At 40.7% G+C, this 15,250-nt stretch overlaps 1 protein-coding gene and 1 non-coding gene across 2 annotated transcripts; one reads left to right on the top strand and one right to left on the bottom strand.

Annotated features, from left to right (window-relative positions):
• Window positions 1-1,449: 1,449 nt before the first annotated feature.
• Window positions 1,450-6,739, top strand: LOC136426484 (tetratricopeptide repeat protein 28-like). The gene is made up of 2 exons (XM_066415148.1): window positions 1,450-1,554; window positions 2,397-6,739. The coding sequence occupies exons 1-2, from the start codon at window positions 1,485-1,487 to the stop codon at window positions 6,737-6,739; spliced, it is 4,413 nt and encodes a 1,470-aa protein (XP_066271245.1). The 5' UTR covers window positions 1,450-1,484.
• An 8,117-nt stretch (window positions 6,740-14,856) lies between these two features.
• On the bottom strand, window positions 14,857-14,928 carry Trnaa-ugc (transfer RNA alanine (anticodon UGC)). Its single transcript has one exon. It is a non-coding gene; the product is annotated as a tRNA-Ala (tRNA).
• Between the last annotated feature and the right edge of the window lie 322 nt (window positions 14,929-15,250).

Here is a 15,250-nt window from a genome sequence, read left to right as displayed (position 1 = left end):
CATGTAGGTCAAATAAATAAACTATTCTCCAAGCAGAGGTGTGGGTCCTGCTATGCTGGTTTTTGACGCGTTTAGTTTAAGCATTTTTGTTCAACACGGTTGGCGACATAACGAAATAGGGACAAAATAGAAAGCCTGAACACCTAAAAACGTGCCAGATTTATTCTATTCATATGTATTGACTGTACTATTTCATCATCACTTTCAACTTTCAACACTGCCATATCGAACCTTTGTGGCCCATATAATATCAACATACTCATATTTTTTCATGACCAGTTATAACATATATCAGCACACTCTACACATATACTAGTCCTGTACCACCAAATGATTTTAACCCTATCTTAACTGGACTCATTCGCCCAATCATAACGTCCAAATGGTATGGTGCATGATCAAATTTGCAGGGGGTGATAGGCACGTAAATATAAATCACTTTCCATAATAAGCCTTGATTATTTGGCGAAGATAATGTGTTTGTGGAACTCTAGTTGTTGAATATTTCGGGCTGTGGGTATTTGCCTGAGGAAAAAAATCCTTTTACGTCCATGTAACTGATGGTAGCCAAATGAACATCCCATATCATCTGATTACATCTATATTTTTTTCAATACATCCTGTGTTTAACACATACCTCCCATTGGTCATGTTAGGTCCTTCACATTTGCCCATTGATCAAAGTCAGTTTGTACACTTATGCAATGACTGACGTTTTTATCATGAACACGACTTCTTATCGGTTCTCATAGAGGTCAAGGCGTAAGAAACGACACCAAGACGTGAGAGGACGGTCAACTGCGCCATCAAGTGACGTCAGTAAGGACGGAATGCGCAGTCTCCCCATGTAAGTACATTGCTGGGGGTATTTGTTGCCATTGACTTGTTCCCAAGTGATGATAATGATAATAGTAACAGTAGTAACAGTTTGATTATATTTATTGCATATTCACTGCCGACTTGCTAAATGCATAATGACAACACAAATGTCATAATGTACAGTGAGCACAACGATTCTTCCCAGACAGCGTGGGGAATGCGAATAGAAGACTTTTAGTTGAAATAATTCGCAATCTAATTCGTATATTCGTGCGCAGATAGAGAAAACTGCCATGCTATACAGGATATGGGTTATCGAATTTACTGGCTCTTTACAGAATGGCTACAGGAGTAGGTAAAGTCGCAGACACCAGTGTCACTACACAGGACGACGAGAACAGGTTTGCGCGTTACTAACATGAAAACATACATCTAGTTCTTATTCTCGTACCGACGTAGCTTCACAACATTATCGATTCAGTTATGCAACACACATTTTAATGTTATATTTCAAAATAAGTAAGATTCGTATAAATCTGAAGAGCACATGTGTAATGATTTACGATGTTCATTACATCAAATTACATTTACATCATATCAAATGACACCCTATTATTTTCTATTACAGTACATACGAAGATAATCTACATACGGGGTGCAGGGCCATGCAGACTGGAGACCTGGACAAAGCAGAACAAAGCTTTGCAGCTGCGCTCAAGTCTGTTCACGTCAAGGGTAAGTGTCACTAAGTTAGAAGTTTACATTGACTTTTTTGTTTTCAAATAATAGCTCTTTAACTGCAAACTTGTCTCTTGTGTACATTATGTATATTATCATTATTACCGCTATTAAGACGTTTCAAACAAAAGATGCAATGCCTCAAATATTAGCCTCCGTTGCAGGCTCTGAAGCGGCTTTTGGGGGGCTAAATAATACACTTTCTGCAGCCACCCCGTAACTATCAGCCATCCTGTAACTATCAGCCGCGGCTGATAGTTACACGATGGCTGAGCCTGCAACGGAGGCTATCAAATATAAACCCTGATCACTAAGATCTCTGTGCAGCTCAATTAAGTGTATAGATTTACATTAAGTACACGTTTTGTGTACATTCCTAAATGTGTGATAGCCACTCGACTGCTTTCGCAAGCTTATCGCGTCTACAGTTAGCGAGATTTTTTTTCCAAAGTTGGCCATGCAAGTACATTAGAGGAGGGTCCGTATGGGGGTACATGGATTAAGAAAAAGATTATTGTCAATAAGACATCTAATGTAATTTAGCCAAAAGTTGGGTATATTTGTTTCCCGAATAATATATTTTTTTTTTAGAAAATAACACCCGCTTCTGGGGTGGAATGTTCCTTTAATGGATACTTAATTTTCACAAAATGCGAAAATGCTGTTGTTCCGTTTGGTGAAGGATGAAAAATACCGCACTTGTTTAGTCAGTAATGATGCCACACTAATACCAAATATTTAACATGAAAAAAACTTTAACAGTATAGCATGTTTGCTTTTTAATTTGAACAAGAATCAAATACAAGACAGTAATTGATAACTTTTAACCTTTGCTACAGGTCAACGTCAGAAAGAGGCAGAACCCCTGTACCAGTTAGGCGATGTCTACCTGAAGAGAGGAATCCAGTCGAAGGACGGGGGCGACTTCACCAAGGCTGCAGCACTCTGTAATGCAGCACTGGTAAGGTCAAGGAGGGAAGACATAGAGGAAGCAATCCAGGAAATAACTCAAGCATTTGTTAAGGAAGTCCTGAAGAGAGAACATAAAGTAGACAGTAATGATGTAGATAAACACAAATTGATGTTGAACGCTGACAGAGAATGGGTAGACAAAGAGATCAGAAACATTGAACAAGTAGCAGATCCATATAGCCTTGATGACAATGACCCAAAGATAAAAGGGGTTGAAATGAAAAGGGTCGAAGTAATAAAGAAATTGTTTCAGACACTTGTTGATCAACGTAAAACGTTTATAGCTGGCCTTGTAGATGAATGCATGGAGGTAATGGGGCCCCCTCCCTGTAAGTACGCTATGATAGGCTTGGGTTCACAAGCCACGGGATTGGTAACCCCGTACTCTGATCTGGAGTTTGCCATTTTGGTAGAGGAGGAAACCGAGCATAATGTTAGCTATTTCCGCAACCTCACCCATTATCTGCACCTCAAAGTGATAAATCTGGGAGAGACCATTCTCCCGGCCATGGGGATTAAGTCTCTCAATGATTTCAACTCAGACGACCCGCTGGACAAATGGTTCTATGACTCAGTAACCCCGCGCGGTTTTGCGTTCGATGGAGCCATGCCACATGCATGCAAGACTCCACTGGGCAGGGGTAGAAACAGCACAGGAACAAGCGAACTCATCCGCACACCAAGCAATATGACAAACATTCTGCAAGAAGACCTTACTTTCCATCTAAAGAAAGGTTACCATCTTGCTAGTATACTGGGAAATGTGTCTATTATCACAGGAGAACAGAACTTGGTTGATGAGTACAGGTCTTCATGGACTCAGCAACTTCACGTAAATAACAGGGCAGTCACCGAAATGGCAAAAACCTTGTTGAGTGAGAATGCATCTACCTTTAAAACCCAGACTCTCACTGCCAGTCTGTTGAATGTAAAAAAAGAAATCTATCGCTTTTCAAGTCTTGCAGTGTCCTGTTGGGCGCTGCTTCATAACATACAACCGACTACAATCTGGGAGACTATTCTCGAGCTGGAAAACAGTGGAGACGCCAGTAGTGAGAACGCACACCACTTAATGGTGCTGGTCAGTATCTCAGCAGAACTGAGGCTGCGTACATACATGAACAATCGAGGTCAGGTGGAAAACATGTCGGTTTTGTCGTCAATGTCAGCCGGTACGGACATTGGGGAAAAATTACAGAAAGTGTTTTACATCTCAAATACAAAACAGATCTTAAGATACTATTACACAGAAAGACCATTAAAGCGCTTCATTTCACAACTAACTAATCTCCAACATTCTAAGGCCACTTCAATCTTCTTTGATAATTCTTCAGAACTCAAAGCAGAGGTATATGAAAGTCTGTGCGATTTCCAGAATTCTAAGGCATGTAGAGAGCAAACGCTACACGGATATCTATTGAAATATGGTGAAAACGCTGTGCATCTTGATATTGTCGCCTCACTTAACAAATTGGGTGGAGCCTGTAGAAACATTGGGGATCGCAGAAAAGCGATCGGCTATCATGAACAGTCACTGCAGATGGAACGGAGTCTCCATGGCGAGGACACTGCACACCCTGATATAGCCGCCTCTCTGAACAACTTGGGTAACGGCTGGAGGGACCTTGGTGATCACAGAAAGGCGGTCAGTTATTATGAACAGTCACTACAGATGGAGAGGAGTATCCATTGCGAGGGAACTGCACACCCTAATATCGCCGCCTCACTGAACAACTTGGGTAACGCCTGGAGCGACCTTGGGGATCACAGAAAGGCGGTCAGCTATTATGAACAGTCACTACAGACGCACCAGAGTTACTATGGTGATGTTACTGCACACCCTGATATTGCAAACTCACTTAACAACTTAAGTGCAGCCTGGAGTGCGCTTGGGGATCACAGAAAGGCGGTCAGCTATCATGAACAGTCTTTACAGATGAAACGGATTATCTATGGTGACGACACCGCACATCCTGATATCGCCTCCTCACTTAACAACTTGGGTATCGCCTGGACGGCGCTTGGGGATCACAGAAAGGCGGTCAGCTATCATGAACAGTCTTTACAGATGAAACGGATTATCTATGGTGACGACACCGCACATCCTGATATCACCTCCTCACTTAACAATTTGGGTATCGCCTGGAGGGTGATTGGGGATCACAGAAAGGCGATCAGCTATTATGAACAGTCACTACAGATAAGGCGAGTTATCTATGGCGAGGACACTGCACATCCTGATATTGCTGCCTCACATAACAATTTGGGTATCGCCTGGAGCGACCTTGGGGATCACAGAAAGGCGATCAGCTATTATGAACAGTCACTACAGATAAGGCGAGTTATCTATGGCGAGGACACTGCACATCCTGATATTGCTGCCTCACATAACAATTTGGGTATCGCCTGGAGCGACCTTGGGGATCACAGAAAGGCGATCAGCTATTATGAACAGTCACTACAGATAAGGCGAGTTATCTATGGCGAGGACACTGCACACCCTGATATTGCCGCCTCACTGAACAACTTGGGTAACGCCTGGAGCGACCTTGGGGATCACAGAAAGGCGATCAGCTATAATGAACAGTCACTACAGATAAGGCGAGTTATCTATGGCGAGGACACTGCACATCCTGATATTGCTGCCTCACATAACAATTTGGGTATCGCCTGGAGCGACCTTGGGGATCACAGAAAGGCGATCAGCTATTATGAACAGTCACTACAGATGGAGCGGAGTATCTATGGCGAGGACACGGCACACCCTGATATTGCCAACTCACTGAACAACTTGGGTATCGCATGGAAGGACCTTGGGGATCACAGAAAGGCGATCAGCCATTATGAACAGTCACTACAGATAAGGCGAGTTATCTATGGCGAGGGCACACACCCTGATATTGCCGCCTCACTGTACAACTTGGGTTACGCCTGGAGCGACCTTGGGGATCACAGAAAGGCGATCAGCTATTATGAACAGTCACTACAGATGAGGCGGGTTATCTATGGCGAGGACACTGCACATCCTGATATAGCCGCCTCACTGAACAACTTGGGTAACGCCTGGAGCGACCTTGGGGATCACAGAAAGGCGATCAGCTATAATGAACAGTCACTACAGATAAGGCGAGTTATCTATGGCGAGGGCACTGCACACCCTGATATTGCCGCCTCACTGAACAACTTGGGTAACGCCTGGAGCGACCTTGGGGATCACAGAAAGGCGATCAGCTATAATGAACAGTCACTACAGATAAGGCGAGTTATCTATGGCGAGGGCACTGCACACCCTGATATTGCCGCCTCACTGAACAACTTGGGTAACGGCTGGAGGGACCTTGGGGATCACAGAAAGGCGATCAGCTATCATGAACAGTCACTACAGATGAGGCGGGTTATCTATGGCGAGGACACTGCGCATCCTAAAATTGCCGCCACACTATACAATTTGGGTAACGCCTGGAGCGACCTTGGGGATCACAGAAAGGCGATCAGCTATCATGAACAGTCACTACAGATGAGGCGGGTTATCTATGGCGAGGACACTGCACATCCTGATATTGCCGACTCACTGAACAACTTGGGTGTCACCTGGAGCCACCTTGGGGATCACAGAAAGGCGATCAGCTATCATGAACAGTCACTACAGATGAGGCGGGTTATCTATGGCGAGGACACTGCACATCCTGATATTGCCGACTCACTGAACAACTTGGGTGTCACCTGGAGCCACCTTGGGGATCACAGAAAGGCGATCAGCTATCATGAACAGTCACTACAAATGAACCAGAGTATCTATGGCGAGGACACCGCACACCCAGATATTGCCGCCTCACTAAACAATTTGGGTAACGCCTGGAGGGACCTTGGGGATCACAGAAAGGCGATCAGCTATCATGAACAGTCACTACAAATGAACCAGAGTATCTATGGCGAGGACACCGCACACCCAGATATTGCCGCCTCACTAAACAATTTGGGTAACGCCTGGAGGGACCTTGGGGATCACAGAAAGGCGGTCAGCTATTATGATCAGTCACTACAGATGAGGCGGGTTATCTATGGCGAGGACACCGCACACCCAGATATTGCCGTCTCACTGAACAACTTGTGCGTCGCATGGAGGGACCTTGGTGATCACGGAAAGGGTATCTACTATTTCTATCTTGAGGAACAGATGAAACAGAAAATCGGAAATTCGGATACGTAGTGAGCTGAGAAATCCCATCCATAGTTTTAGGCGTTAGGACACCCCGTACAAATGGTCTGCTTTTTTGCTATTCAGTTATTTTTTTCTTATTTCTTAATTCTTTATTATATTAGATGATATACCTGAAAATGTCAGAATCATTGACGTTGTGATAGATTGGACAAAAAGGTATAGTATGCTTTATTATCCCCGGCGCGACTGAGACTGAATGTCAATACTTAGGCCAATGAAAACTATCCCGGTTACCCGCCCGACCCTAGTAAACACCTTCCACCCCTAGACTTGACTAGTTATGACAATTTGAAACAGAATCCAGCAAGTCTTCCATATTTTCTTACAGACTTCTTGTATTTCACACGCTGTTTACATAATTTCAATAGTTGATGTAGGTAATTCTTTTTCTATTGCCCGTTCTTACTTTCCTTTGCCACCCATCCATTAAGGGAAGCCATTTACACCATTGTTTAATCAAATGCTCATTTAGACGAAAAGAAAACCAGAGAAACAATACCTACCCACCCACTATGCTTATTCGAGTAGGATAGACAGAGAAATGTTACAGTACATGACCACTCGCTATTACTATTAGAAAGGGAAACATGCTTGTGGTTCGAAAGAGGTGAAGTTTGTGAAAAAACTATATTATGAGACTGTTATGCTGACATTATAGATTCAATTACTGGGAGAGTAGGACTTTTACAATTGTATTAAGCAATTTCTAAGTATGTGACAATAATATCTAAGTATGTGACAACAATTTACATTTAGCACCATATTAGCTAAGTCCTGTAGCTTAATAATATCTATATACATATATATTTGTATGTAAAAATACTTTACATTTTGAACCGCATGATTTCAACATTGTTGCTTAACAGTATCTATTAAAGCAATACGTTTGGGACTGCATTGTTAGCAGTAACACCTACCTTCAGTGCACTGTGAACAGTGTCATTCGCCAACCTGATGAAATTATTCACGGATGTATGATGCTAGTTTTAAACTAGCATCTGATAAGAGCTTCCTATGTTAGTTTATTCACCAGATATTCCAATATCCGTGATGAAAAAAATTCCGGGTAAAGAACACTAGGTTGGCCAGGTTTAAGTAAATGTTAATAAAGAGCAATGATTGTACATGCATAACTCTTAAAACGTTATGTTTTGGATACTCATGTATGGTATGCGTGTTCATAGTATGATAAAATAGCTTTCTTCAACATATATACGTTAGTATACCAATAAAGAGTCAAAACCTTTTCGACTGATGTATTTTGAGTGTTTCTCTTTTGCCGTGCAAATAAGGTCATCATTTGCATAAATTGTATCAGTTGATCGTCTTCTTCACCCAAAGAGCAGATTTCATGACAATGTTATTTAGCTATTCAAGCATTTTCTGATCATTAATAGAAATTAGACCTTCACAAAGGTTCCAAATGTTGCAGGTACGAAATACCAGTTATAACGTTATACCAATATAGGATTACAGTATATTCTCACCAGTTCTGCAAATCAGGTCTTAATTTGCGTAACTTTTTTTCTATCAATGTCCCTCTATTTCTCAGTAACATAGTTACAACAATAGTCCTGTCATTGAATGCAGTGGGTTTATAAAATGTAACTATTGATTGTGCAAATTAGATTCTTATTTGCATAATAACCATTTAATAATGTCACTTAAGCTATCCACATATTAAAAAAAAACATTGTTTACAGGTTCTAGCTCTCCCTTTGTGTTTTGAGCACTAGCTGTAGGACCCCCGGGGACATCAGGGGAATATTTTCCCCAGTATGTCAGCTGACAAGTATTTTGTGCCACATGTTAGAGAGCTTTATCATACAATTTTTAGCAAATTTTTAAACTTCCATCATTGATAATGCCAATTAGGAGGCCCAAAATCTAATCATTTCGACATTATATGCACATGAAGACCAAATATCAAGACAATCCATCCAGGCATTCTTGAGTTATCGTATTCATACACACACACGCACGAACGCACACACACACACACACACACACACACACACACACACACACACACACACACACACTCGGCAAAATATTATCTTCTTGGTGAAAGTAATGGATGATTAGGACAAGAAAGTGGCACCTATTCACAATGTTCGGACGAAACAAGAAATGCAGAAACATTCATCGATATCACCAGTTACGTTACAAAACGACCCCGAAGTCTGCATCAACATTTTAGCCATTCTCAATTCATATTTCCCTCAAGCTTGATGATTAAGACAGAATGAAAACAGAAGTGTCGGGCGGAGGGTTAAGAAAACAAGATTCGACACAAAAGAGGTTTAATGGTGAAAAATGAACGACGTAATGTAATCGCAAAAACATAATTAGGGCACCCTTGGAAATCAGTTACTCAGTTTACTGAAGGGACCACGCTAAAGATTCATAAACACACATAATGTCTCGATGTTATTGCTTAGTTGCAACTCACTAGATGTCGCTTAAGAGTTGCCAGGCCATTCGGCGGATCAGAAGGTAAACAAGAAGGGCGTGTCGTTCTGCGACGGTCATCCACCTGTGCTGCATGCCAAATGCCATCATTTTGAAGCTTGTTTTAGTCCATAAAGATGTGAACTACTCATGGAATGACAAAAAGCAGATGAGATGCTGAGACAGACAATTTGGTGTAACATCGATATTTCCATTGTCCTTTCTTATAGTTAAACTATTTCAACATGTACAAGTTTGGATCTGAACGTTGCAAATGGCTGAGACCGCTGACTAGGTAAGCTGCTTGTGGTCGACTCGACGAACCGCGTTGTGTTCTAAGGTTTTCTGGAGATGGCATAGTAAGTAAAGTTTATTGCACAACAAATGTAACGGGTACAATGTATGGCAAGTTCGTAGACAGTACAAAATGTCAATACATATATGTCTTTGCTTATTAACAATGCTATTGAATTCTACAAAACTTAAGTCTAAACACTACGGTATACAATAAGAGTAATACAGAATACATATGTGGAACTATGTTACATGATACACAGGAAACATCAATTGTTTGCATCAGAGATCAATCGATTTCTTTTTAGGAAAGAGGTAGATATGTATTGGCCTATGTACAAGGAAATTGCGTCAGGACATGACATAAGTAAATTGAACATTTCTGGGCTTGTCTTAGATGGTAAGGTTATGTTTGCATTGCGGGTGATAACATTCATAAGTGTCTGTCTCTCTTCAATGTACGTGGGGCATGTTAAAAGAAAGTGGAATTCATCTTCAACAGTATGTTTGCAGGTAGGACATCGTCTCTGAGTGGCTGGTACATTATTATGACGACCTTTTTCTATTTCTAAACAGTGTGCGCTAATTCGCAGTTTGGTTATGTTCGCAACAAATGATTTATTTTGGATTGAGGAAAGGTACTTCTCAAATGTGAAGTCAGTTTTGAATTTAGAATAGGTTTGCAGCTTGCTGTAACTTCTTAGAGAGAAACGAACGAACGCTACCGCTTTCTTTATCAAATCAGCTTTTCTCTCCTGCCCACGCCATACAGGCTCGTTCCCACCCCCATGGCGAAACGATTAACCACTTTAAATGCTGTAAAGTGGCCCTTTGGGGTCCGGTTAGTTCCCATTCACGCTCCTCTGGTCCTTCCATTGTCCAACTCCTTACCTCTATTGTCACCACATATGGCCACCATGTGGGTCTGAAATAACCCCTCAGGGGTCGTGCCTTGTTTTCACACCGTGTATTTAGTACATCGATTCTGTGAACCATTAGTAGCCTGAAAATCCCCATGTAGTCGATCAGGAAACGACTATCGAAGTGGACCGGTAAAATCAGGATGGAACTCAGGCTGCTTGCTGCATGTATTACAGTCCAGTGCAGCTTCCTTAACGAAAAGGAGACACTATAAAGGTGCTCTCAACCTCGGAAGGGAGTATTGTTGCACGATGGATAATGATTTTAGGAAGTCACATATGTTTCATTCTGGTCGACTAGAATTGTAAAGTTTCGGCAAGACCGTCGAGAATAATCTGCGACAACCTTTTCCTTCAAATAACAGCTGGAGTTTGTACGCGACAAGTTCAGGACTGTCCTAAGAATGACCTCATGATGTTATCTACAAGCTGTCGTGCTTTACGACGAATGTGACCTGGCTCTTTACGAACGTGTGACGTCCTTCCTCGATTGCCGTCGGCATTGCCGACATGTGTCTTGACGAACTGCTAGACAAACCAGGCGTGTGAGGATATATGGACCATAGTCTCTACCACAAGTCTTTCCTATAACGTATAAGAAAAAAGAAAGAAAATCTATACCAGATATTCTCCTCGAATTGAAAAAATAAACGTTGTCCAAATCTGTCGAAATTTTGATAAAGGGACTGAGCTTGCCTTGGAAAATTCATTTGACCGGAGTTGCTTGCATATGATAACTCTATTGCCGGCTAACGCTGGCAAAGCAGTCAATATATGTGGTAAATTTCTGTGTTTTTTTAAACCTCGCGGAGTTAAGCTTGGTAGAGACTACATAGAATCTACAGGATATAGAATTGTACCCAGCGTTATAACGATCACTTACTGAATCGTATTGTATACTCATTTCTCCACACACGTGTTGGCCTTGAGATTGTAAAGAGAGATACCGAACCGCCAGAGACCTCCAGGCAAAGGGAGCCGACGGGCCATTTTACGATGATATATTTTCTTGACCTTAAGGTCACCGCGTGTTCGTGTTCGGGCACGTAGTTAAGGTAAATTATGGCGCCATTATTGCCAGTCAGGTGACGGAGTCACAAAACCGCATTCTTGCACTTTTGTTGCCTTTTTGTCCTTCACAGCGGGGTTCTTATGAACCGCAGGCGTAAGGCTTTTGTTTCATGTAACAAGTATGTTAAAAGCCTTATTGGTCAGGCCCTTAAAACTGTAAACGCCATATTGCCAACGCCCAAATGTAAACGCCATATTGCCAACGTTTTTGAAAGAGATATTATACAATGGGTTACATATAGTCTCAAATAAACAAGACACAATACGGCATTCCACGCTCACAGCGGGGTTCTTATGGACCGCAGGCGTAAGACATTTGTTTAATGTAACAAGAATGTTAAAAGCCTTATTGGTCAGGCCCTTAAAACTGTAAACGCCATATTGCCAACGCCCAAATGTAAACGTCATATTGCCAACGTTTTTGAAAGAAATATTATACAATGGGTTACATATAGTCTCAAATAAACAAGACACAATATGGCATTCCACGCTCACAGCGGGGTTCTTATGAACCGCAGGCGTAAGACATTTGTTTAATGTAACAAGTATGTTAATTGGTCGGGTCAGCCAAAATGTAAACGCCTTATTGCCGACATTTTCTAAAGAAATATTAGACTATGGGTTACATATAGACTCAAATAAACAAGACACAATATGGCATTCCACACTGAGAATAGGTTTACGAGGTTGGGGGTTACATGGCAAAGTTTGGTTAACGTTGGTGAGAAAAGTTTCCTATTCTGACCTTTTGGCCTAGAGGCAAACGAAATCTTAGGTGTCGGGGGGTCTGGAATGATTCGGATTCCATTATCTTTCTGAAAAATATGAATTATAGAGAAAATACATGTCGAAGATCAAAATGTATAAGGTGATATTAAATTTTCTTGACATAAAAATGGAGTGTTTTTTTCTTGGCATGCGAGAGTAACCATAGATTTTACACATCGTAACCTCTGACTAGAAATAGTAAACCTTTCACTATTGATTAAACATGGCCTGAGAAACTTGATACTCCATATGACCTTCAGAGTCAGGATGACTCCTCTCGGCACTGCTGGGGGTCCTGGTGTGACGTCATATATGACGTAATACATGTGAGGAGTGGTAGGCTGTGAAAGGTGGGGTGAATTCCAAATGAATCATTGTGCAATAGTCAGTTAGTTACGTCACACAGAACAGTTGGAATCTGAGACGTTTTAAATTTGAAGATCTCTATGATTCGACCAAAGGCGTTTTGAAGGAAAATACTATAATTCTTCAGAAAAAAGTATGATGACGTACGCGACTATAACGGTATCTTTGTTATGATTTAATCAATAGAAAATCCTGTTTTACAATAATACCTTATTTGTTATAAAGGTATATTGCTCTCAACGAAATGTTTAATTCTATATTTTATGTGATATTTGTGGAATCGGCACTATAGTTAACTATTAGACAATGGGTTACATTTATGAAGTGGACCGAACCCCTGAAATCTTCGTCAGCGAAGTCAAACCAGAGAGACATTTATATAGGCTTAGATAAAAAAGACACAATATGTTACTCCACGTTTACTCAACTTCACAAAATTTTGTTTTCAATAAAAAATCCTATTTTCTATTACAAGAATACCTCATTTGTAATGAAGGTATATTGTTCTCAAAGAAATTAATGCCAAATTCTATGTTTTAAGAGGTATTTTTAGAATGAGCACCATATAGCTGACTATGCGGGTTGGTCGCCAGATTTCTTTACAATAGAAAATCATGTTTTCAATAGAAAATCATGTTTTCAATAGAAAATCATGTTTTCAATAGAAAATCATGTTTTCAATAATAAATATTACGTTTTCCATCACAAGAATACCTCATTTGTAATGAAGGTATATATTGTTCTCAAAGAAATTAATGCCAACTTCCATGTTTTATGAGGTATTTGTAGAATGAGCACCATATATAGCTGACTATGCGGGTCGGTCGCCAGATTTCTTTGCAATAGAAAATCCTGTTTTCAATAGAAAATCCTGTTTTCAATAATAAATATTACGTTTTCCATTACAAGAATACCTCATTTGTAATGAAGGTATATTGTTCTCAAAGAAATTACAAATTCCATGTTTTATTAGGTATTTGTAGAATGAGCACCATACAGCTGACTATGCGGGTTGGTCGCCAGATTTCTTTGCAATAGAAAATCATGTTTTCAATAGAAAATCCTGTTTTCAATAATAAATATTACGTTTTCCATTACAAGAATACCTCATTTGTAATGAAGGTATATTGTTCTTAAATAAATTAATGCCAAATTCTATGTTTTATGAGGTATTTGTATAATGAGCACCATACAGCTGACTATGCGGGTTGGTCGCCAGATTTCTTTGCCTGTGCCAGCTGTAGAGGATTTAGCCATTTCCCGCCGACATTTCTGACATTGAACTTGCCTGGAGAGGAAACGGGCTCCACAGAGGGTTCCTACAGGGTCAAGTTCAACTGAACTCTGCATGTAGGTCTACACACGACACTTGTTGTACGTCACAATCAATTACTGTGTACATATCATATTACCTGTCACGAAGACCAAAGTTTGAAACATCCTTGACGACCCCCCCCTTTCACTAGAGAACGGTTTGACAGATATCTTCACAAGTTTCATTAAGACTAATCTCTCTCTGTGTTGGTAGTAATCATAATACAGTGCTAAACTGTCTTCCAACATTAAGGTATTCACAGATCACATTTTCAACGACCACTGTCGCTTTTTTCAGGTTCGATAATCAAGAAATTTTTTTTCTGTGAATACCGTAGTGCTGAAAAAAAGTTTAGCATTGTATGGCAAATCTTACTGTATGTGTATTTTAAATCATACTTTTTTTACACTGTGTATCATATTCAAATTATAAAATCAGGGGTTACACAAATCCAATTTTGGTCGCTGTACGGTCGCTCAGCAATCTCCGTCTAGTGGAAAGGGGGGGGAGGGGCTTCATTTTCTCTTGTTCTGAGAACTTGTGCACGTATTTTGTAGTAATGATACCTTCGTGCCCCTCAGTTAAGCGGAAACGTGAAATCTTGTCTAGACAGCAGAAAATCTGCTGGCGGGTGACCAGGTTTTCACCTCAGGTAAACCGTCTCTTCTCTCTAACTTAAGGTTCATCTACTCCTACTTTGGTATTTTAGGTTTCCTAGCTCTGTATTGTTATCAGAATTTGTTGGGAACAATGTGGTTGCACTGAACATTTATAATGATCACGCATTCTTGATTTATAATTTTTATTTCATTTTTCTATTTGACATTTTCTGATGTTCAAGTAAGCACTCAGAAAATGCCACGATCTTCTCTTGTGTCATCTGCTTGGAGGAAAAAAATACCGATAATACCAAAAATTACTGGAGATGCCGGGGATCGAACCCGGGGCCTCACACATGCAAAGCGTGCGCTCTACCACTGAGCTACATCCCCGTCTGTGGATAGCGTTCCATCAAAACATTGTGTCCAACGCAGATGCCTAAAATATGTGCATCACTTTTATTGCAAATCGATACTTATAACTGTGTGCATACGTTAATACAGAGCTACTGTGTTTTGCCCGGAGGAGATATGAAATTAATTTACTACATTAATTAGAATCATGTCGAGATACATTTTGAATACATACCATTTTCTTTGCAAACCATGCTTTTTTCTGATTGGTTGAGCTTCTGGAACGCTTTTGACATTAACGTCAGCGTAAGCCTCCCCTAGTGGAGGTTCGGACAAGCTGAGTCATATCTACTTTTCAATC

This window comes from Branchiostoma lanceolatum, chromosome 2 (assembly GCF_035083965.1).
Source record: "Branchiostoma lanceolatum isolate klBraLanc5 chromosome 2, klBraLanc5.hap2, whole genome shotgun sequence".
In the NCBI taxonomy this organism is placed as follows: domain Eukaryota; kingdom Metazoa; phylum Chordata; class Leptocardii; order Amphioxiformes; family Branchiostomatidae; genus Branchiostoma; species Branchiostoma lanceolatum.
This window is presented reverse-complemented; position numbering and strand designations above follow the sequence as displayed.